Source organism: Pongo pygmaeus, chromosome X (genome assembly GCF_028885625.2).
Source record: "Pongo pygmaeus isolate AG05252 chromosome X, NHGRI_mPonPyg2-v2.0_pri, whole genome shotgun sequence".
Taxonomy (NCBI): domain Eukaryota; kingdom Metazoa; phylum Chordata; class Mammalia; order Primates; family Hominidae; genus Pongo; species Pongo pygmaeus.
The window spans coordinates 38,723,240-38,747,581 of NC_072396.2; the positions used below are offsets into that span (position 1 = coordinate 38,723,240).

At 39.0% G+C, this 24,342-nt stretch overlaps 2 protein-coding genes across 15 annotated transcripts in view; one reads left to right on the forward strand and one right to left on the reverse strand.

The window, feature by feature from the left end:
- Window positions 1-2,519, forward strand: part of SYTL5 (synaptotagmin like 5) — a 242,611-nt gene extending 240,092 nt beyond the window's left edge. For all 12 annotated transcript variants that reach the window (XM_063660109.1, XM_063660115.1, XM_063660108.1 and 9 more), the window contains one exon: window positions 326-2,519. In XM_063660109.1, coding sequence (XP_063516179.1) covers window positions 326-468 — 143 coding nt within the window. In that variant the 3' untranslated portion in view covers window positions 469-2,519. The remainder of the gene's footprint in view (window positions 1-325) is intronic.
- Window positions 2,520-23,689: 21,170 nt separating this feature from the next.
- SRPX (sushi repeat containing protein X-linked) overlaps window positions 23,690-24,342 on the reverse strand; it is a 75,410-nt gene continuing 74,757 nt past the window's right edge. For all 3 annotated transcript variants that reach the window (XM_054473095.2, XM_054473096.2, XM_063660201.1), the window contains one exon: window positions 23,690-24,243. In XM_054473095.2, coding sequence (XP_054329070.1) covers window positions 24,060-24,243 — 184 coding nt within the window. In that variant the 3' untranslated portion in view covers window positions 23,690-24,059. The remainder of the gene's footprint in view (window positions 24,244-24,342) is intronic.

Below are 24,342 nucleotides of genomic sequence, written 5' to 3' on the forward strand. Positions count from 1 at the left end.
TGTCCTTGTCAGAAAAAGAGAGCCAAATTCATCCCATTCTTCTGTCATGTTAGCACATTCCAGATGAACCAGCTCTCTGCTAAAGTAGGGAGGAAGTGAGTCACCAGGGCCACCCTGACTTGCCTCATATGGCCTAGGCATTAGAGAATAGTGCAGGCTGCAAATGATTGATTCAATTCTAACACCACTCACTATATATACTAAGTGAGAACAAGCCAGTAAAAGGTACTCTGGTCAAAAGGCCCGCTCAGAAGTTGATAGATGCCCTGCAGGAGAGCAAAACATTTCATGTGTGACATATAATTTTCCCGTTTCACTTCTTCAGGTGTGAGCCATGGGAAGAACGTGGATTGGATGGACTCTCAGGGGGAAGAGCAGCGCCTTTGGCAGAAGATGGCCAACAACCCGGGAACTCCCTTTGAGGGTGTACTCATGCTTCGTTCCAGCATGGGAAAATGTAGGCTCTAAAGGGACCAGTTCTCCAAGAATGAGGCCACCAGGGCCTATCTGGCTGTCTTCTCCTACCATTAGCAAACTGAGACCTGGGATTCTGCTTCCCTACCATTTCTCACCTGACAGTGTTGGGACATGAGGGGAGAGATGTCAGTAGTATGAACATTCAGGGTCTTGTTGAGTGCCTAAAAAACATATATTTCCATCCAATCAAGGCCTTCTTGATTGGATGATAGAAAGTGTACTACTCTGTCCTGTCAACAAGCAAATTGTGCAAAGGCTTATAGGGTTTATACTATAAAAGAAATGGCACAAGCCTCCATTTGCTAATTATAAGTTACTTTAGATTTCCTCAAATCCTTTGAAGAGAAAGAGGACCACTGAGAAGGTAGATCACTTGAAAAGTTAGAAGAAAGGATACTGGCCAACTTTTACTCACCCTAGGAATACGCATGATCTCAAGAAGGCATGGTGGAGATGGTTGCTTGAGCAAGGGGATTGTCCTGTTATTGCAGCAAACTTGTGGATTAACCAAGTAGTATTTCAAGGTGGATTGACAGGGCTTTCTATGATTACTATAGAATTTATCATCTAAATCAGTTTATTTTTTAGAACAAAGAGAGCTGAATAACTACATCAGAACAATTGATGTTGATTAGAATTGACCTGGGAAAATTGGGATGTAGGGTCACCCTACTGATGACCTAAGAGAGCTCTGTTGTAAACATTTATTTTATAAAGTGTTCTAAGCCATTAACTAAAAGGGAATGAGACATAATGGTCAATTGATATACCTTTTCACATTGTGTTCACTGATGAGACTAGTTTAATGAAAAAGGAGGTACTCTACCTGCTATTTTACTTCTGTTTCTCTTCTGCCCTGTTATGGGAGAGAATCAAAGACTCCATCTGCTCTCTTCCCCCTTGTTTTCTCCTTCACTGAGTTTTTCTTATCTCCCTTTGCAGTGGTTAACTATTGTCACAATAATGCCGAATGAAAAAACACACCAAATGTCAGTGGCTTAAAATGACAATCCTTTTTCTCTTAGTTATGAAGATCGGCTATGGCACCTCTGCTTCCTGCTACAGACCTGAAGTTCTAGGTTGGCTTCTTATGCCTCATCCTCTTTAAGCCAAAGGGATAGCCAGAGCATCTTGATGGCAGAAGTGCAATAAGATAAGCCCCACTGCTCGGGTACATTTTCAGCCCCTGGTTGTGTCATGTCTACTGATATCTCATTGGTCAAAGGAAGTCAGATGGCCAAGATGAAGAGGCAGGGAAATATGTACTGCCCACAGTGAAGCCATGACAAGAGTGAGGATGCAGGAAGGGATGAAGAATTGGGGCCAACAGTTCAATCTACCATACCTTCTCTCACCTGGAATTCCAGATGCTTGAGCTACGAAACTTAGACGCAAAGAAAGTTAAAGCTAGAAGGAACCTCAGGCCCAGTTGCTCATTTTGCAGATTCCAAATGTGAATTTCAGAGAGCTGAGATAACTTGCCCAAGGCCATATAGAGGCTGTGACTGAATCTGGACTTAAATCCAGGCTATCAATCTTAGGCCAGTGTTCTTTTTTCACTGTAGTCCTTGGCATAATGCTATGTTTATTAAGGTGGATAAAAGGGCGTATGTCAAGAAATTTGGAGCAGAGTCTGATGACTTGAGCATGAACATAACTGAGCTCATTTTTTCATGCGAGTTCATATAAAATCCTCGAAAGTTTAGAAACTGGGTTTTAGTAGTAACAGAGCTAGAATCATCTTCAGGCTTATTCCTGCTAGTTGTTCCATATTTCTAGATTTCATCTTGAATTTTGAAAACTGATTTAAGAATATATTTAGTATTATTATTAGTAATGGAATAAGCAATCCAGTTTCAATTTTATTCAGAAGTAGGTCACCTAATTCTAGAAAATGGTTATTAGTCTAGTGTCGCTTAGCAAGGTACTTAAAAGAAAAAACTGCACATATCCTTGTGCTGCTCTTCTTAAAAACAGAAAACAAAAAGTGTAAGATCATCATTGCTTCCCACATAGGAAAAATAAAATGTCTTCAGACTTGATGTGACTCATTCTGTCTTCAATTACATTTTTAGGGGAGGTAACAGGGTGGTGATGGTGAAGTCTGGAAACATCTCTGGAATAGACACAACAAAGTGGATTTATTCATTAATAATAAATATGAAAAAATAATAAATTTTAAAATTTATAACTTGAATTCAAGAAGAGTATGAACTTTATGTGTTCAGATCTTTGCCACACGTAGAGCAACTCTCTGTATCATGGTTTCATAAAATCCAACATCTAACTAGGTATTCCCATAATGCAAAACTCAAGTATGCAAAAATCTATCAGAAACCTATTGGTGTTGCTCTTGGAAATAAAAGGCAAAAGTATGGTCTAGAACTACAAATAGTATTTTTATTTTTATTTTTATTTTTATTTATTTTTTTTTCTTTTATTATTATTATTATTATACTTTAGGTTTTATGGTACATGTGCGCAATGTGCAGGTAAGTTACATATGTATACATGTGCCATGCTGGTGCGCTGCACCCACCAACTCGTCATCTAGCATTAGGTATATCTCCCAATGCTATCCCTCCCCCCTCCCCCCACCCCACAACAGTCCCCGAAGTGTGATGTTCCCCTTCCTGTGTCCATGTGTTCTCAACAGGTGCTGGAGAGGATGTGGAGAAATAGGAACACTTTTACACTGTTGGTGGGACTGTAAACTAGTTCAACCCTTGTGGAAGTCAGTGTGGCGATTCCTCAGGGATCTAGAACTAGAAATTCCATTCGACCCAGCCATCCCATTACTGGGTATATACCCAAAGGACTATAAATCATGCTGCTATAAAGACACATGCACACGTATGTTTATTGCGGCATCATTCACAATAGCAAAGACTTGGAACCAACCCAAATGTCCAACAATGATAGACTGGATTAAGAAAATGTGGCACATATACACCATGGAATACTATGCAGCCATAAAAAATGATGAGTTCATGTCCTTTGTAGGGACATGGATGAAATTGGGAATCATCATTCTCAGTAAACTATCGCAAGAACAAAAAACCAAACACCGCATATTCTCACTCATAGGTGGGAATTGAACAATAGTATTTTTAAATATAGGTAATGCATGTGAATGGCACAGAATTCAAATAGTTCAAAATTGTGAAAAGTTAAGTCTTCCTCTCTCCTCTTCCATATCAGAAAATATTGACTGTCTCATTCTTCTTTATGGCTACAAGATATTAAATTATAGAGATGTACCAAATTTATTTAACCAGTCCAACCCACTACCACATTAAATATGATTAACCAAGCTATCTATATTTAATGGCTTTTCTAAGCAATCTTTTCCTTCAAAAAATAAACACTTTGAAATTCAAAATGAGGTATAAATCTTACCCAACCATTCCACTTCTGAGTATTTTTCTTACAGAGATAGGTGCATATATGAGAAATGAGTACATACAAGGATATTTATTGAAAAAGATTGGAAACAACCCAAAAGCCCATCAATAAAGGCCTTGTATAATATCACATGACCCTGATTTTCTGCTTCACAAGTCACTGCTTCATCTTTGTCTTTACTCATTCTCTACAAAACTGTTAAAAATTAGATTATTCAGTGCTCAGTTCTTTTCTCCTCACTTTATACAGCCTTCCAGGCATTATTATGTACTGTACTCTCAAGGTTTCATACACTTTTCACTTCCAACTCACATCTCTAACCCAGACCCTTCCTGTCAGCCCCAGACCCAGATCTAACTGCCTATATGACATCTCCACCAGGATACTTCATGTTCTCAACATATTAAAAACTGTACTCTTCATTTCACAGTCTCCCTTGCACCCATGTCTTCCTGTACCAGCGTGCCCTATCTCTGTACCTGGTAACAGTACACCAGACACCTGGTATTGATCTTTGGTTTCTGCCTCTTTCTTATCCTGAGGGAAAAATCAATCAGGAAATCATATTGAGTCTGCCTCCTGAATATCTCTAGAGCCTGTCCAATTCTCACTGTCTCCATGGCACCATCCTAGTCCAAGCCACTATCACCCTTTTCCAAGATTATTGCAGCAGTCTCCTAGCTGCCGTCTATGCCACCAATTTTGTCCTCCCTCAATCCATTCCTCTTACTGTGGCCAGAGTGATTTGTCTCAGCATGTTATTTTAAAATGTTCAAATATACAGAAAAGCTGAAAGAACTTTATAGTGAACACTCTTATATCCACCACCCAAATTCAGCTCTGCCATTCACATTTGACTATACTTGCTTACCATTATTGATCTATCTGTCCATCCCCAGAACGATCTGTAAAACCCTCCCATTGTCTTGAGAATAAAATATAAATTCCTGCTCATGGCCCTGCATAGGATGGTCACTGCCAGTTTCTCCCAGGCCATGCCTCGCCTCCCCTCCCCTTCTCTTCAGCCACAGAATTCATTTTTCTACTTATCAATTGTGCCAGGCTCTATCCCACCTCATGGACTTTGCCAGGAGTCTTCTTGATCCATCTTTTCTTCAGCTTGATTCCCATTAGTCATCCAGATCTAAAATGTTACCTCCTCAGGGAAACCTTCCCTGATCACTCTCTACTGAACTAGGTCACAGCAGCCTGCCTCTATTTCCCCTTCAGTGCACACATCACAATTATAATAAATTATTAACGTAATGAGTCCTTTAATGTCTGTTTCTGTTTCCTCCCTGCCATGTCCCTAGAATGTAAGATTCAGAAGGGCAGAGACAATATTTATATTTTTTACAGCTATATCCCAGTCCTTAGCTCACAGTAGGTAACCAAAAAATATTTGTGGAATAAGCGAAAACAAACTAATGTAACATCATAGAATATTAGACTGTAGGCATCTTTAGAAACCACCATTTCTAACTCCCAATTAACAGATAAGGAAACTGGGGCCCACATAGATCAAGAAAAATGTCTGGATTCGTTTACTGATTGGTCTTTTAAAAGCCACTTTGCTATAGTCACCATGCTGTGCCATGACACAGCATAATGATTACACTTAAAAATAATGTATTTCAAAACAGCTAAAAGAGAGGATTTCAAATGTTCTTATCTCAAAGAAATGATAAATATTTGAGGTGATGGATATACAAATTAGCTTGATTTGCTCATTCCACAGTGTATATGTGTATCAAAACAACACATTGTACTCCCATAAATATTACAATTATTATTTATCAACTAAAAATAAAATTAATTTTTATAAAAGCAACCTTCCGACAAGTACTGTAGTTACAACCCTAGACTGCGGGGCCCAGCTTGTCTCAGCATAGATCCAAGCACAAAGTATGCTTCCAGCCCCACATGTCAGCTGATCAGAAGAAGAGGCCACAGCCTTGCCTGGAACGTCCTACTCCTTCTTTGAAGATCTCAACTCTCATTTTTCCCTCAGATAAACCAAATTGAAAAGGGACATGGACAAATCTAAAAGCCTGATTTTATCCATGCATACATAAATAACACATACAGGATGTGGTAGATTAATTCTGTTCATCAGCTCTCCTTTCATTTATGTTGTTATTGTCGCTGGACTCATCAGGATGTAGATTTTCCAGGTCACGAAAACATCATAAACAAAGATATTTTGAAGTAAGTTCATACTCTTGGCCTCTTTTTCCTAAAGAAATGTTCACAAATGTATGGCTAATGGTCATTAAGTACTTAGGTAATTAATGAATGAATTGAGCCCACCTGATTCACAGTCATATTAGTTTCATCACTACCTACTACTCCAAGGTTTACTTTTTTTTTTTTTTTTTTGAGACGGAGTCTCACTCTGTTGCCCAGGCTGGAGTGTAGAGGCGTGATCTCGGCTCACTGCAAGCTCCACCTCCCGGGTTCACGCCATTCTTCTGCCTCAGCTTCCTGAGTAGCTGGGACTACAGGCGCCCACCACCATACCCGGCTATTTTTTTTGTATTTTTAGTAGAGACGGGGTTTCACCGTGTTAGCCAGGATGATCTCGATCTCCTGACCTCGTGATCTGCCCATCTTGGCCTTCCAAAGTGCTAGGATTACAGGCATGAGCCACCGCGCCCAGCCCAAGGTTTACCTTTGGTGAGGGAGGAGAAAACCATGGAAGAAATTAGAGTAAACCCCACCTTTAGAAGCAAAGTGTAATGAAATATCAAGTCCTAGAAGCATCTGAAAGTGAGAACTAGTAGCATTTTGGGCTGTGATCAATGTTTGTTTATCTCCCATGTATACATTTCACATTAAAGTGAACATTGTCTCTAGAAGTTGCCAGAAGGGTTTTACTCCTACGATAGTGTCATGTATGCCCTCTGAAATTGAAGAAAAATAAGAGGGGAATGTTCATACAAGCAAAAGTACAACAAAAATTAGATTTGGAAAGGTTTGAACAATAGCCAGGAAAATTGCACTACATCAAGGATTCCAAAGGACTATCTGAATCATCTGGAGTATGAATTGAATACATTTATTCCAGAGCATTGCTCCAAGCCTACTAAACAAAATCTCCAGCAATCCCAATCATTTTAGTCAAGCTTCTTGGGTGAATCTAATACAAACGGATCACAGTTTGAGAAATACTGCATTCGAGGACAAATTACATCAACTCTATTCTTCAAACCAACTCTACATCATGATGGCTTTTTGAATTTGATCTTGAAATAGTCGATCTTTTGCATACCCAGAGATCATTAATTGCAAGGCAACCATGAAGGGGTGGAAAGAGTCTAACCTTCAACTCAGAGAATACTAGTTCAAATCTTGAATCGAGTACTTACCAACCATACGACTTCAGTCAAGTTAATTATTCTTTATAGGCCATGGTCTATTTGCCTGTAAAATTGGAATAAATAGGCTACTTGGGAGTAACTGAAGATATCAAATAAGGTAATATATGTAAATATGCTTTGCAAATTCTAATCCATTGTTTTAAAAAGGTCATTATTGGTGAGCTAGTTCTATTACTCTGTGGTTCATAATTTCTTATGCCCCTCTTTTCCTAGATACTGGGTTAGGTCTTAAGCATTCTATGTACAATTAAGTGATCTCCAGTGTTTAGGTGTAGCAAACATAAAATAACCTGTATTTTATGCTAGGTTACCCCTTGTGGGTGATAGTAATATATTTATTTTAGACTGAAATTTCATACTTCATTGGATTAGATAATAAATATTACAGAAAATGTTTAATATCATGGGGAGAAAAATTGGTCAGCTTCTTGGTCCACAGATTATGGAACCTGCAAGCAAACCATCTTTCCTCCCCTTTCTTCAACACTCTCTTCCAGTGTAATGACCATCTCTTTCTATGGCCCATTCCCTATACCCCATGTCAGGAAGATAAAACCTGCTAGCCTCACAATAATGTTGTGTAGAGTCATGTTCTTTATGTACAGAAGGAAATTTACCATGCTGTCAAACCAATTTCCATAGAAATGCAAACTGCTGTTGTCGCTATAAGTAATCAATTGTACCTCATTTACCTCACTAGAATTTATCAAAATTTTCTGGGGGAGGGTTTCTTTTATACTTGGAAAACTAAAGTAGAATATATGGTTAGTATTGCCTATAAATGCCAAAACACTCACATGGGGTAGTAGATCATACTTTTCTTTCAAGTATTTTGGCACAAGTAAAGATTTGTCTCTGATTTCCTTTTTCTCTGAAGGAGACAGAAATTAATACAGCACATAAATCAGATATTTTATTATAATAATTAAAGCAAAAGTTTAAATAATTGGAATTTTCTAGAAGATGTCTTCTTATAGGAGGGCAGAGAACTAGATAGATATTTAAATCTAAATATTTTATTTTTACCTCTTTTTTTTCTTACTTTTTTAAAATTATTATTATTATACTTTATTGTCAGATACACTTACTTTGGGGAAGGATTCTGATTTCTCTTTCCAAACATTTTTTCTACTTAGTCAATAGTTCATTTTGTCTTTAGAAACTTGAAGCTCGTTTGTGCAAATCCACAGGAATCCATAAGTCCCAATAAGTAGACTTATTTTTAAACCTTTCTCCTTTGGAAACAAGGAAGGAAGCCATTCCATCACAAAGCAGTCATGGCAATCATTCAAGGTTGAACCTGTAGTTGAAATGATTGGGGATTGGGTAGGTATATTTGGTTCCATCCTTTCTTAGTATTTATTATTCATAAATGGACATTTTAAAAGAGAGATCATTGGCTTTCAGTTGATTTGAAGAAAGAGATATCTGGAGTTTTCCTTAGTCTTGATTTTTGAGCTTCCCCGCCACCTCCATTAATTTGTCTTCCCTAATACCTAAATATCTTCTTACATTTTCCTTCTGGCTGATGGTGTGCACACCAGAATCTTAAGAGATGTCCTTCATGCTTTTTTCCACATGGGCTTATGGAAATATTATTTCTCATTTTCAGCTCTTTCCTGTCACCTCAGAGCCCAGTTCTGTTAGAGTCACTTGCTTGCAAGGCATCTGAATGCACAGAGCCAGGCTGAGGAGTGGGCTGCTGGGGAGCTTCCCAGGGTGCCAAATTATAAAGGGTGCTAAACATCCCTGAAAATGTAATAAGGTGGAGAGCTCCTCTCAGGAAGAATATGGTATTAGCAGGAAGAAATAATGTCTGCTTGAATAGATAGATGGGGTGAGGAGCTCATGCGTGAAGAGCAATTTACGGCTGATAAATTGCCTCCTAAAACAGATCTGTTTAGATGTGGGACTTTTGTTTTGCTGAATGGGGCATGCAACCTTGGGTAACACAGGAATTGGGAAGGACATAGGGAAAAGGGACATTTGCCTTCACTGGGGACTTCTTTCAAATCTCTTCCACCAGGCAGGTCTACCTGAAAATATATGTTGTACAAATTCTTAAAGAGCATCTGAGAATTGCACCACATAATCAGCCCAAGTATTGGCCCAGCTCTTTGAATGCGCCAGGTCTCCATTCCTGGACTGAACATAATAGTCATGAGGAGACTTTTTCTCTGGAACCAGAAGATAAGTTCAGGGTGTTTAGTGGGCTGGAAAAGGAAGACACATTTTCAATATCTAAGAACATCTAAAATCACTGGGTCACTGAAACATGGGAATGGGGGCTCTTCTTTGAAAGGAATAAGGAATAATTTTCCAAACTGCCATAGAGTGGGTCACCTACATGTGAGTATGTTCATTTCTGCTTTGTCATGGCATTCACCTGCTTCAGCTGCCAATTTACTCTCCTACACTCCTGTTCTAATAGAACGTTGGTCTCTTTTCTTTGTTTGTTTTTAGTTAATAGAGTTTGTTTCTCAGAGCAGTTTAGGTTTACAGAAAAGTTGAGCAGAAAGTACAAGAGTTCCCATATACTACCTTCTCCCTGAGTTTCTCCTATTATTAACATACTGCATTGATGTGGCACATTTGTTACAATTGATGAGCCATATTGATACATTATTATTAACTAAATACCATACTTTACATTAGGATTCTTTCTTTGTATTTTAGTTCTATTTGTTTTGACAAATTTATAATATTATATATACACAATTACATTGTAACACAGAATAGTTTCACTGCCCAAAACATCTCCTGTGATTTAAACCATGGCAAACACTAATCTTTTTACTGTCTCCATAGTTTTGCCTTTTTTCAGAATATCATATAGTTAGAATTATGCAATGTGTAGCCTTTTTGGATTTGCTTCTTTTACTTTTCAATATGGCATTTAAGGTTCCTCCATCTCTTGTTGTGGTTTGATAGTTCATTTCTTTTTTATTGTGGTAAGAAGACTTAACGTGAAATCTACTCTCTTAAATTTTAAGTGTAAAATATAGTATTTTTATTTGTTTTTAAATAGAGAAAAAGAAGAACTCTGAGGAAACAGTAACAATTTTTTTAATTGCTTATTTTTCTTTTATTTATTTATTTATCCTGCTAAATTTTTTTGTTATTATTGGCCACAAATAACGGTTCATGTGTGCTTGTCTTGCCATATTTACTAATTGCTTGTCTTACCATGCTACTAATTGCAAAATTAGTAGTAACACTTAAATACTTAACATGCCTACTTCTAAGCTTCTGTATGTAACATGCATCCCAGACAAAAGCTTTGTGCCACCCTGAACTTGCTGCAAATTGGGATTTTTTCATTAAATTCACTTTCCTAATATCTCTAACATGTTCTGAGTTATTTCTGAGTTCTTTTTTTAACTTTTATTTTACATTCAGGGGTACATGTGAAGGTTTGTTATATAGGTAAATTGCATGCCACAGGGTTGGTGTACAGATTATTTTGTCATCCCAGTAATAAGCATAGTATTTGATACGTGGTTTTCAATCCTCTCTCTTCTCCCACCCTCTACCCTCAAGTAGGCCCTGGTGTCTGTTGTTCCTTTCTTTGTGTCCATGTGCACTCAATGTTTAGCTCTCATTTATAAGTGAGAACATATGGTATTTGGTTTTCTTATTCCTGAGTTCTTGAAGATGGATTATATGTCACCTATCCCTCGTGTCTTTATACTTATTTGTCTTTAGAGGAAAGCGCATTTGCTGAACTGACACACAGATTGGATGGGTGTCTGGTTGCTGCTTTTAAAAATAGAATGATGTTGAACAACTCTTCTTGGTGCTCAGCTATTGAATCTGCCTTCCCATTTCGGTTTTTGCTCACTTATCTTCCTGTAAGTCTAAACTCTGAAACAATTACTTCCTTTGCCCTCCCCTCAATAAATCAAGGGAAGGGATCAGAAATGACATTTATTGAGCATCTACTATGTGTCAAGTACTTTACGAATTGTTACCTAATTTAAGGCTGTTTTTAAAAAGGACCTAAGAGGCTCGTTGAGGTTAAGTCCTGCCCAAATTCAAAGATAGTATGTAATACAGCCTCACCCAACATGGAGCTTCCCAGTTCAGATCCCAAAGCCCAATTTCTTTGCACTACACTAAACTGCAACCCAAATAGAAACCTTGTGTTTGTCATGAGCTGGAGACTTGCCTCTTAAGGTGGGATTCATGAACTAACAGCATTACCAGAATGCGGGAGCTTTGTGGAAATGCAGAACGTGGGGCCCCGGCCCACACCCACTGAATCACAATGCTCGTTATAATAAGATCCTTAGTTGATTTGCAAGAATAATGAACTGTGGAATGCATTGGTGTAGAGAAAATGGCAGAATTGATATTGACACTTAAGACCATTGCCTGTCAGTTGTCCAATTGCCAACATTGTCCTAAGATACTCCCATTTGCCAGTCTTTTCTTTGAGCCCCTTTTATTCCTTGATTTTTATTTCTTGGCATACACACATGCTTGATTACTAACATCCTTTGTGTGTGTGTGTGTGTGTGTGTGTGTGTGCGTGTGTGTGTGTGTTTCTTCCTGTGGCTATCCTGATGACATCCCTCAGCCAGGTAATCTGACTTTATTTCAGAGTCCTTGAAATGAAAGACCTAAATATTTTTTATTCTAGATGATTCTGATAACCTGCTAAATAGAATGAGGACCAACTGACTTTGGACACAATCTCCCCTAAACCTGAGGAAATAGTCCCTGAAAGCTTTATTCCATAGTACTAATCAAACATCTTCTAGCTGGTATCTTCTATTTTCAATCAAGACTCAATATTTGTGTTGCTGATGATGACAAACTGTAGAGAAAAGCATTTGGATACCAAGTTGGCTTAAGTCAGTGATAAATGTGAGGCTTAACTCAAAAGTACATTTTGGTTAACCCAAACTTGAAAGAGGATGATGTATTATAAAGAACACTGAGTTGATAGTTAAGAAACCTAGCTCCTTCTCCAAACTATGCTACTTGCTGTGGCTTTTAAGCAAGACAGGTTCTCTCACTGAACCTCAGTTTTCTCATCTATAAAATGGGAGACTTGAACTAAGTGATATTCAAAGTCTGCTCAAGTTCTAAAGTCCTATGACAACTTACATGTGCTAGAATTAATTTACTCTTTGACACCATTGATTGTAAGAGGCAGCCTTACTTTACATACCACAAAGGAAGAAGCAAATGTTGTCAATTATAATTTTTTAAGATGTTGCTCTGGATATTCTACATCTGTTCCTGCATATTTTCTCTTTGCTCTTTTCACACTGTTTTATGCCCTAAGAGGTGAACCTTAATGATTTGCTTCAATGTGACTCTCTTACCTTCTGGATTTTGGTTGGGTTTGGACAAAGAAAGCCAGCAGTAGGAGATTGAATGGTGTGAGGAAAGTGAGACTGGTATAGTTATAAGCCCGGCTCCCTCCTGCTGGATCACCAAGTGATAGTGGCTACATTCCTCTATTCAGGGCTATAGTTCTTGTTAGGTTACCTTCTCCTGCAGCTAGAGCCACAGAGCCACTCCTGCCTTCCAATCTTTCAGGCCTACTAGTAGTAAAGGCTCCTAGCTGTTGCTAGTATCACCATCCCTTGTTGTTTTCCCTTGACCCTGACTGCACCTTTATAAGTAATCCCTCTACTAATCTTTCCTCAGTGTTGCAGCCACAGTTTCAGTGTTCCATTTGTTTCCTGCTGAGACTCTAATTGATACAGTAATTGATATTAGTCCTGTTCTTTAGGAAGCAGTCTCTCAAAATAGAATTCCAAGATTGTATCGCTCACATATTTGAGAAGCATTCCCAGCACTTGGCACATTAATATGTGCATAGTACATGTTAATGTCTTTGAATAAAAAACAAACCAAAAAAATGTCTTCCAATCGTAGTGCCTCTGTTCACTGGAAGAAATATAAGGTAGCCAAAAATCAGGATGGTTTTTCTTATCACTTTTATTTCTAAGATATTATTTAGTCTACGGTCACGGTCTATAACTCACCAATCCTTTAGCAAAACTGCTTATCAGAATTGCATGGGCTCTCGACTAGTAATGACTGAGACTACTCAGTATGGAATAAAAGCTACTGTGCCTTTGAAAAACTCCATTGCATTTTCTTTCCTAATTTCTAATTTACTAAGTGGTCTCTATAGAGACAAAGGAACAAGTGTCTCACCTCTGGCCCTCCTCTAGGGAAATGCTACTCAAGGTGCTGGCCCATGATAAGATAGGGAGCTTGCATCAGAATGTAAATCAGTGTGTAGCTTCCTTCATGGAAAGTTTTGCAATCAAAAACATCAGCTGAACTAAATAACAAATTTATTGACACTGTTGATTTCCAGTCTTGGGCAAACTCCTTATCTCCTTGTAAACCAGTAATAAATGGTGCAGGGACCAGCAACTAGTACAAGGACCACATTCTGAGGAGCATTGCTCTAGAGGGTCTTGGAACTCAGTCCCTTCACAAAGTTCATCTTCTATATTGCTGCCACTCGTTGAGAAATAAAAGTATTTCTTCTCTTTCTGGTTTTTCAAGAGAGAGAGAGAAGTAACTCCTCTTTCGAAGCCTGGAAGTTCATGCTTAGTCTCAGAAGGCATCAGAAATCCACTTAGCCTGCCCAAGAGTCAAACGGAATTTCATGAAACTAAGCGACACATTGGAAGGTACTCAAGAGAGAAAGATTCAGATTTGATCTGTGACCAAACAATGGCATTTCAGTTCCATTTGAAGTCAATTTGTTAGTCTCACAGCACTGCTGCCTAAGCACAGCACCATCCTTCACAGAAACTTGTTCTGATGTAGAGAGAGACAATACAACATTTCAAACACGATGCAGAGAAATTAAATTTTCTTCAAGCTACAATGCAGCCATAGAGCAAACAGAAAAACAAATCCTTAAGCTGTTGAGCATCTTCAGAAATGACACCATAGTAACAGAAATGCATCTGTACACTGCACATTCATTAGTAAAATTGATTCTGATGAACAAAGCTAGGTGCTTTGCAACATTCCTGTGGCTTTGTCCTAAGGAGAAACAAGTGCCATATTTTAAATGAGTTAAACATAAGTTTAACTTTGTAATGCAAACACTAAAAACATTGGCCAAAGGCAGAGAAGCAATAACAAGTGTTTCTCCAAAGGGGGAAGTGTATTCCCATCATCGGTTATACCTGGCATCTTTCTCACCTCAACCAAAACAGTGGTTCTCACCCTTGGCTTCACATGAGAATCCCCTTGGAAGCTTTTGAAATCCCTCAAGTCCTGTCTGCACCTAGACCAATTATATCATAATCTCTGGGTGTGGCATCAAATCATCAGTATTTTTTAAAGCTCCCCGAGTAATTTGAATGCATATCCAAGGTTAAGGCATAAAGTGTATTGAGAGGGCTGGTAGGCCAAGGTTGTCGTGCTTGCAGTCTTGCTGACAAAGACATCCCCCTTACTGAAGCAACCCTTAGGACACAGCTATACAAGAGGCCCTCAGTGTCCCTTCTTCAGTTACTGTAAGTCCCAGCTTTAATGCTGTTAACAAGCAAGTAAAGCTGAGAGGAGATGAAATATTTGTGACTTCTTGTGAAGATTAAATGAGATAATTTGAATGCAGTGTTACAGTTTAGATTTTTTTTTTATTTCATTTTAAGTTCTTGGATACATGCGCAGCACGTGCAGGTTTGTTACGTAGGTAAACGTGTGCCATGATGGTTTGCTGCACCTATCAACCTGTCACCTAGGTATTAAGCCCTGCATGCATTAGCTATTATCCTGATGCTCTCTCTCCCTCACAGTTTAGATTCTTGATGAGCCAAAAGGGTCCACTCATCCTTGCTATTCATTTCTGATTAATTTAGCTAAGGATATAGAACCTATCAAAAGAAAGACAGCTGCAAAGAACAGGAGGAGATGCAGCACATTTGGAGAAATGTTCCCTTAAGTGTGGGGTCTCTACAAGGCACACAGCTATTAGGAACAGTCCCCACAAGACCTACCAGAGTTAAGAAAGATGCCAAATTTTGGGTTTTTTCCACTTCTTTCTATTCCAGATTCCATCACAATTCCAGAATTATATTAACAAACGGGGTTCTTCAGTTTAAGACAGTACAATGTTTGGTCTTTGGACTCCTGGGTGTCCTAAAACTTTTTCAAGGGGTTAGCAAGGTCAAAACTGTCTTCCTTACTTGCTCTTTTCACTGTGCAAAACTGTAGCACTATGGCAGGAATCAAGGCAGTGCATATTTTTATCTTCATGCTTTCGTAGTAAGAAAAGTAAAATACCAGTTTTATTTGAGAATATCCCTGATGAAGCAGTAAAAAATAGTGTTATTAAATCTTGATCCCTAAGTACCTATGTTTTAAATATTTTCTGTGCATACCAAAGTATGATGCATTTTTTCAGCATTCTTTTTATTTTAAAGAACAAATAACGGGTTATTCAGGCTTGAGAATTTGGCAGACATTTTTTCAAAAATGAACAAAGTGAGCCTGTCACTTCAGGGAAAACAATTGGCAGTACTTGTTGCCAATGATAACATTCAAGCTTTGAAGCAAAAATTAGAATTTTAGAAAACTTGTATCCACCATTGTGACTGTGACAGCTTCCTAATACACACTTTTCTGATAAGATTGGTGATGACATTAATCTATTAATGTGATATTCTAATATTGTGTAACAAAATTTATCAATCTTTGGAAGAGCTACTTGATTCAGTGAACCAGTGTTTTCTAAATGAGGGATGCATGAGTTACAAAATTGTGCATAGATAAAAGATACATTCAAAGTGCAAGATAGACCAATGGATTTTAATGCAACAGAGTACAAAGAGTTTTCATATCACCATTAGTCTTTAAGGAACTACCACTTGTTGACTTTTGGTGAAGTGTCAAAAAAATATTCACAGTTATCTAAATAGGCTATTAAAATACTCCTCCCTTTTCCAAATACATATATGTGTGTGTGTGTGTATATATGTGTGTGTGTGTATATATATATATATATATACATATCTGTGAAGCCAGATTTTCTTCTTATATTTCAATCAAAATAACGTATTGCAAGAGACTGAATAGGAAAGCATATATGAGAAACTAGCTATCTTCTATTATGCCAGACTTTGAAAAGACTTGCAAAAATGTAAAATAATGCTGCTCATCTCACTTTTTTGTTTTGTAAAACACACTTAGATTTTCTCAAAAATATGTTATCTACATCATCATGCAATAAATTTATTTTTTGAAATGCATCGAAATATAATTTTTAAAATTTCTCTGTTTTGATTCCTAACCTGGTAAATATTGAGAGATGTAACCCACATAAAGAAAAGTACTTTGGAATCCTTCAAAGGTTTGAGAACTGCTGGTTTAAGGAAATTTTTATAGACCTAGGCTGTTCACATTTTTGTTTTTGCAGACAGTTAAATTACTAATTCACCCAGCTTGATGTTGTGGAAGCTTGATTTTAGGCTTTGTTAAGGAGGTCTACTTTGATTTAACTTAATCCTGAGCCTTGTTCTTTACTTTTGAAGAGTAGTCCTGAATTTTCAGTGGAAGCCTAACCTGTTCACTGAGCTCCTTTAACTTGAAAGGATTTGACCTCCAAACTATCCCTCCAGCACAGATCAGCTGCTGAGATCACGGCTCAGCTCAGGTCTTTCCCTTCAGCTATTTTGTTTTCTTCCTGGAGTTCTTGTAGCCTCACTCTGTGCATGCACAGCTCAGGGGTCAGTTAAACATTTGAGGGCAATTTATATGCACATTTGGGTTCCCCCTCCCAAATCCCACCCACTGGCTTTCTCCTTTCACATATCTCCTCCATTTCCACAGTATCCGGTCATCCTGCCTTCATCCTCTGAATCCTCAGCCCAGTAAGAGTACAGCCTTCTGCTTGAGTTCCACACCCAGTACACTAGCAAATGGAAAATTCCTCAAGGGAAAAGCCAATCAAATGTGCATGTTACCCAATGTGCTTACATTCTTTCAAGGTCATAGTTCTTTCAGTCTCTGCCTGCTTTTGATTGAGTGCCAATGAGTTCCAGTAACTTCTCTTTCTTTATTTTGTCCAGAGTTATAATTGTTATCAGCAGGGAGGTTAGTATGATATGGGGTATCATATCATACTAAATGATGAATGAAATGTAATTCCTGTCTCTTCTCATTTTGAACTAAGATTAGCAAGGCCACGTTCTCATCTGTGGGGTGACAGCAGAGCCATACCAGACCATTGAACAAAATATCCTCCTCCATCTGTGCAGTGTTCTATAAAATCTTTTTCCCCACAATCCACTCAGCAAGTCTGGTTTAATATCCTCTTGCCAGGGTGGTTCTGATGTTGGGCCAAGGGCCATCATAACACATCCAATTGTCTCACAATCTTTTTTTTTTTTTTTTTTAGACAGGGTCTCATTCTGTCACCCAAGCTGGAATGCAGTGTCGTGATCACAACTCATTGCAGCCTCAGCCTCCCAGGCTCGAGTGATCCTCTCACCTCAGCCTTCCAAGTATCTGGGACCACAGGTGTATGCCTCCACACCCAGATGATTTTAAAACATTTTTTATAGAGACAGGGTCCTGCTATGTTGGCCCAGGCTGGTCTTGATTTCCTGGGCTCAAGCAATCCTCTCACCTTGACCTCCCAAAGTGCTGTAATTACAGATGTGAGCCACCACACCTGGCCAATTGTCTTACAATCTAATAAAATCAGTGTGTTGAAGACATAGCTGCACTCCCATGTTTATTATGGCATTATTCACAATAGCCGAGATAAGGAATCAAACTAAGAGTTCATCAAAAGATGAAAGGATATTTTTAAAAATATTACCTCGGTTACCTCTGAAAATATTCTTGCCTTTTGACAACAGCAGCAGGCTCTTTTTGAGTTTCCCTGCCCCACACATAGAACCAAATACTCTCTGGGAAGTCCTGTCTCCTTGTGGAGTTCATGATGATTCCTGTGTAACCTGTGCTAGACACCTCAAGGCGGGAAGAACCAGGCCCAGCCTCCACCATAAGGTCAGTTCTGGTCATGGTAGGGGGCTGGACCTGACTCTTCCTGTCTCGGTGTCTAAGATAGGTTACACAGGAATCACAAGGAATGTCAGTTCTGGCACTAAAACAATTGTCCTCTGAAAATGGAAACCTCAAAGCCTATCAAGTTCATCCATGTCTCTGATGTCTATAATCCTCCAGTTACGGGCATGAGCTGTCTCCCTCACTGGTCTTGTTGTTGTCTCATTCTCATACTGCTCTGAGTGTCCCCTAGCCCAACTCTCTTCCAGACTTTGATGCCTCTGGACTATTGCCACACATATGCACACACACACACACACATACACACACACACACATACACACACACACACACATTTCATAATAAAGTGACCTTTTGTCTTAGTCCATTTGTGTTGCTATAAAGGAATAGCTGAGGCTGGATAATTTATAAAGAAAAGAGGTTTACTTTGTTCATGGTTCTGCAGGCTGTACAAGAAGCATAGAGCCAGCATCTGCTTCTGATGAGGGCCTCATACTGCTTCCACTTGTGGAGGAAGGCGAAGGGGACCTGGTATGTACAGAGAACACATGGCAAGACAGGAAGCAAGGGAGAGGGGAGTTCAGTTGGAGGCTCTTTTTGATGACCAGTTCTCAGGAGAATTCTCACAGGAACTAACAGGAACAACTCACTCCTTACTGCCAGGATGACACCAAGCCATACAGGAGGGATGTGTCCCTATGACCCAAACATCTCGCATTAGACCCCACTTTCAACACTGGGAATCAAATTTCAACATGAGACTTAGAGGAGTCATATATCCAAACCATAGCACCTTCCTATAGCTTTAGTATCTTTTCAAAATATTCTTGAGTAAATTCTTGTTTTCCTCTTTGTCACTTTTCTTACAGCATGTTGCTCTTTCATACTTTAACATCACTTGGTTGAGAGGTAATGTCAACATCTGCTCAATTCCCCACAGCTCCTTCTTAATGGATCATTCTTTCCTAATCTGAGCAAAAGACCTTCTCTGAGAATACTGCCGTCTACCATATCACTTTCCATTATGCTCTCCTTACAGTCACCTATCTATGCACAGTTATCTCCTCCACTCTATATATCCTTGGAATTTGACTCTCACTTATCTCCTTTGCCTTAACTCCTGCCAGTATCCACATCACCCATATGGATAATTTATTCAACTTCCTGACATCACAATTTCAATATTTTCTTCATCTCTTCCAAATCTCTCGTATCTTTATACTGATTATATTCACTCTTAAACCACATTAGGATCATTAGCCTTTCCCTATATTCTTTGAATAGGTCAGTGCCACTACTGATTTTTGTTTTTGTTTTTGTTTTTGAGATGGAGTCTCGCTCTGTCGCCCAGGCTGGAGTACAGTGGCGCAATCTTGGCTCACTGCAAGCTCCACCTCCCGGGTTCACGCCATTCTCCTGCCTCAGCTTCCCAAGTTTCTTTTTAGACTAACTCTTGTCTTTGTGTGTAATCACACAATCCATTTTCTCAATACTACAACCAACTCCCTCCCCTTGTCCTGCCACCATACCTTTGTCACAACCATCTACCCCCAGATTAGTCTTTCAGTATGCCTTCTCTCTTCCTCAACCTGTGTGACTAAGCATTGCTGAAGGAAAATGGTCAGTTGTACTGAATGATTTTATCATGGCTTATAAGATATGTCTTCAAGAGATGCTTGATATCACTATTAACTGTGGAATTGCAAGGAAGAGAAGTCCAAGAAATCCAGTGTTTCAAGACTACACTTTTAATTTTACTGTCTGTATCATTAAGGACTTAATTACAGAGAATGGAGTCAACGCAAGCTAGTTCAAAGAGAAAGGATTTTGTTCTTATCTGGAGTGGAAGGCTAAAAAAATAGACTTTATGCTGACCTTGCATAAAAAAGTCCCTAAACCACCTGGGACTGCCAAGGGAACTGCTAAGAAGCTGTAAAATTGGGAATTTTCCTACCAATTTGGGAAGCCACAATTATATTTGTTTATTCTAGAGCTACTCCATGTTTTCTACCATAAAGAAGCCATGTCCCCCATTATTAAAACGTCAAATAAATAAAAGATGTTGGCGAGGATGTGGAGAGAAGGGAATCCTTATACATTGTTGGTGGAATTGTAAATTAATCCAACCTGTATGGAAAACAATATGGAGATTTCTCAAAGAACTAAAAATAAAACTGCCATTTGATCCAGCAATCCCACCCCTGTGTATATACCCAAAGGAAAAGAAATCATTATACAAAAAGACACTTGCACTTGTACATTTACAGCTGCACTATTCACAAGAGCAAAAATCAATTTAAGTGTGCATCAACAGATGATTGGATAGAGAAAATGTGATACACACACACACACACACACAGTGGAATACTACTCAGCCATAACAAAAAGAATGAAATCATGTCCTTTGCAACAACATGGATGGAACTGGAGGCCATTAAGTAAACTAACTCAGAAACAGAAAGTCAAATACTACATGTTCTCACTTATAAGTGGAAGCTAAATAATGTGTGTACATGGACATAGAGTGTGGAATAATAGTAGAGTTTCAGAAGGGTGAGGGTGGGTGGGGATGAGAAATGAGAAATTACTAAATGGGTATAATGTGTACACTATTTGGGTGATAATGATACCAAAAGCCTAGACTTCACCACTATGCAACATATCCATGTCACAAAATTGCACTTGTACCCTCTAAATTTATGCCAATAAATAAATAAATAGCCATGTCCCCATTTAAGAAGTTGTCAGCAGCTATGGGAACCAGCAGAAGCTAGCCTTCAAAATAGGCCCCGGTGATCTTTACCCCTTAGTAGCCCTCCTATTATGTTGTCCTCTTCCCCATTGTATAGGGCTGATCTGTTGGACCCACAGGATACTGTGGAAGTAACAGTGTGTGCCTTTTGAGACTATGTTGTAAAAGATATTGCCTCTTCCATTTTGCCCTTTCTTGGATCACTTCTACCAGAGGAAGCCAACTACCATGTTATGAGAACATTCATGCAACACTCTGTGGAGAAATCCATGTGGGGACAAACAGAGATCTCTTCCAACGACCAGCACCAACTTGCCAGTCATGTGAGTGAGCCACCATGGAAGCAGATTCTCCAGCCCCAGTCAATCCTTTGACTGCAGTCCCAGCCAAGATATGACAGCAATCTCAAGAGAGACTCCAAGCCAGAACTGGCCAGCTAAGTTGCTCCCAAATCCCTGACCCACAGAAATTGTGAGAGATAATGTTTGTTGTTTTAAGACACTGATTTTTGGGGTAATTTTTACTGCAGGAATAGTATAGGTATCAACATCCTGAGCATTAATCCTTGCTTCAATGTGCACTGCCTTTCCTCTCCTTCACTGCCCACTCCAATGATCTAAGCTCAAGAGTTGAGAGTTTGTAGAGGTAAATCTGCAGTTCTCTGTGAATGGACTGGACTCTTCCACCTTCTAGTTCATCCTTCGCTACTAGATTTCTAATAACGGTTTCTGTTGGACTAATCTCCGACAGACAACAACTATATCTGGAGATACATATATGTATATATATACATATATATGTGTATATATATGTGTGTGTGTGTGTGTGTGTGTGTGTGTATACTACAACCTGCATGCATGTGTAGAAGTTCTGCAGTACCAAACTGTAAGCAAGCAGAACTAGGAATTGGTTTTTTTGTTTGTTTGTTTTTATTAGGTCCAAAAGGTACATAGAAAAGTTCTGCAAGGTTTCCAGTGGGAAACCGGTTCTCTAGAAAGAGGCTATTAATTAATCTTTAGAAATGTCCCCAAATTTTGATGCAGGGTATTTACTTTTAAAATACCATAGCGGATTCATTGATCTTCAAATAGTCTGTTGATCTTGTTGGAAAAAGTGCTTGCAATATTCCAAGTCATCAGGTAAATTGGTTTGAAGGAATCCAAGTAGTTCCTTAAATGTCAGCTCATCTTCAAGGTGTGAACCTTTCAGGGTATGGGGCAAAGGGCACAGGCTGACTTGTCAAAGCAAGAGAGCTTTAACAAAGGTAGAGGCAGATATATGCTTGCTTAATTGCAACAAATGATCTCTTGAACTTTTCCTTTTTTCTTTTATTTCCATAAGTTTTTGGAGAACAGGTGGCTGTTTGGTTACATGAGTAAGTTCTTTAGTGGTGATTTGTGAGATTTTGGTGCGCCCATCACCTGAGCAGTGTACACTGAACCTAATTTGTAGTCTTTTATCCTTTACCCTCTTCCAACCCCTCTTGAACTTTTCATGGTTTCCAATTGGTCACTATTTGACATTCCTCTATGAGCCATGCCATTGACCTTTCTGATACATCTGAAGAAGACAGAAGTCAAAAAGTGGCTTCTAGTATGCTCTGTGAACAAACTCATGTTTGTAAATAGAGTGTAAACCTATTGGCAGTTCAGCAATTGCCCTGCCTAATATTCAAAAAAAATTATTAAATCTGCTTTCTGTGTTAAATCTCTGCATGTTAGAATGTATCTATTGTTTCTATAAGGTCCAAAAGGTGCACAGAAAAGTTCTGCAAGATTTTCAGTGGGAAACCAGTGGGAAACATCATTCACTTAGTCATTTTGTTTAGGAATAGATTGTGAACCAAACTGATATTCTGAAAATGGAGGAAAAATTTCAAGATTTGCATGGGAGAATTGAGGAGTCTGGCTACTGGCTAAAAACCAATGTGTGATTTTTCAGGCCTGATCATAGGCGATGACAAAGACTTTACCTGGCAGGCTTCACCAGGAAAGCTGCCCTCCACACACCAGACTTGGTGCACAGCCAGCGTATGGCAGTCTCTGTGGGGTGTTGCAGTCAAAGACTCAGACCCCCTGGCCAATCATGCTCTTTCACATATTTACATTCCTAGCCCTGTGCCTTCATTTCTAGGCCCTTTATCTGAGGCCTTGGGCAAGAGGTCTTCAGGTTCCTCTGCTGAGATCTTAGGGGGTAAGGAAAAGGGAAAAAATTTGAAGATACTGTCCTTCACTCTGCCTCAGTGCCCAGGACTTTTCCCCTCCTACCCCACCACAAGACTCCAGGGTTCGTAAAACTGCCAGAGCCTTTTGTTTGGGGCTCCCTCAACAGAAAGATGACCCCACGTCTGTGCTGCTCCACTTGAATCTTGACCAGCGTGCTGTCCCACAGGGAAAATGGAACAGTGAAGTTGATGCTTCCTCTGGTTTTAGACTGTGACTGAAGGCTTAACTCTTTCATTTTCAGCTTGTGGCTTTAATTGGCTACTTGAACACCTGACAGCTCAGCTCTCTCCCAGCTCAGCAGAGCTCCTAAAAAGACTAATTAAATTTTTTCCATTCTTAAAACACCACTAAGAATCACAATCCTAAAACCACTGACCACACTGAACAAGTATGGCTGGTGCTTGATAAACAAAGTGAGTTCTACTAAATTTGCTCCAAAACATTTTATTAATAAAAGTCTTATTTAAAAAACAAAATAGAAAAGAGTTAGGTGTCACATTGAATAACATGTTGATAGCCCGTGTATGGTTATGGGTTCTAATTTCTCTACAAAATCAACCGGCCATGATGGAGTAAAAAGAAAGTTAGAAAGAGTAAATATAGTCATATAATTTTTTGAAACACTTCCAAGTACAAAAAGCAGCATGCTAATTTTTAAGTGCAAAGAAAGCTCATAATAAAATAGACTTTTAAAATTACAAATAAAAATCTGTACATCAAGGATATTTTTAAGGCTTTGCCGTGTGCACGTCACTATGTAGACAATGAAGAGGAACTGCCAAGAGAGGAACCATCATGTCAGGTGTTACAGGTCTGGCCCATTTCGGCTTGTAGGACCATCTCTTCTTTTCTCAAGGGAAAAGTGTCAATCAGGTTGAACAGGGCCACAGGCATCACCAGGGAGACATAGCGCTCTTTGTCCATGCCATGCTTATCCACTAGCACCATACTGAAGGAGTAGAGTGGGATTCGCAGCAACAGCCTGCAGCAGACAAAGAAAAGAGGAGACTAAGTCAAACCATGACTCCCAAGGGTCCTGGTGGATCAACCAGAGCCCTACTGTGACAGTGTGCAGAGAAAG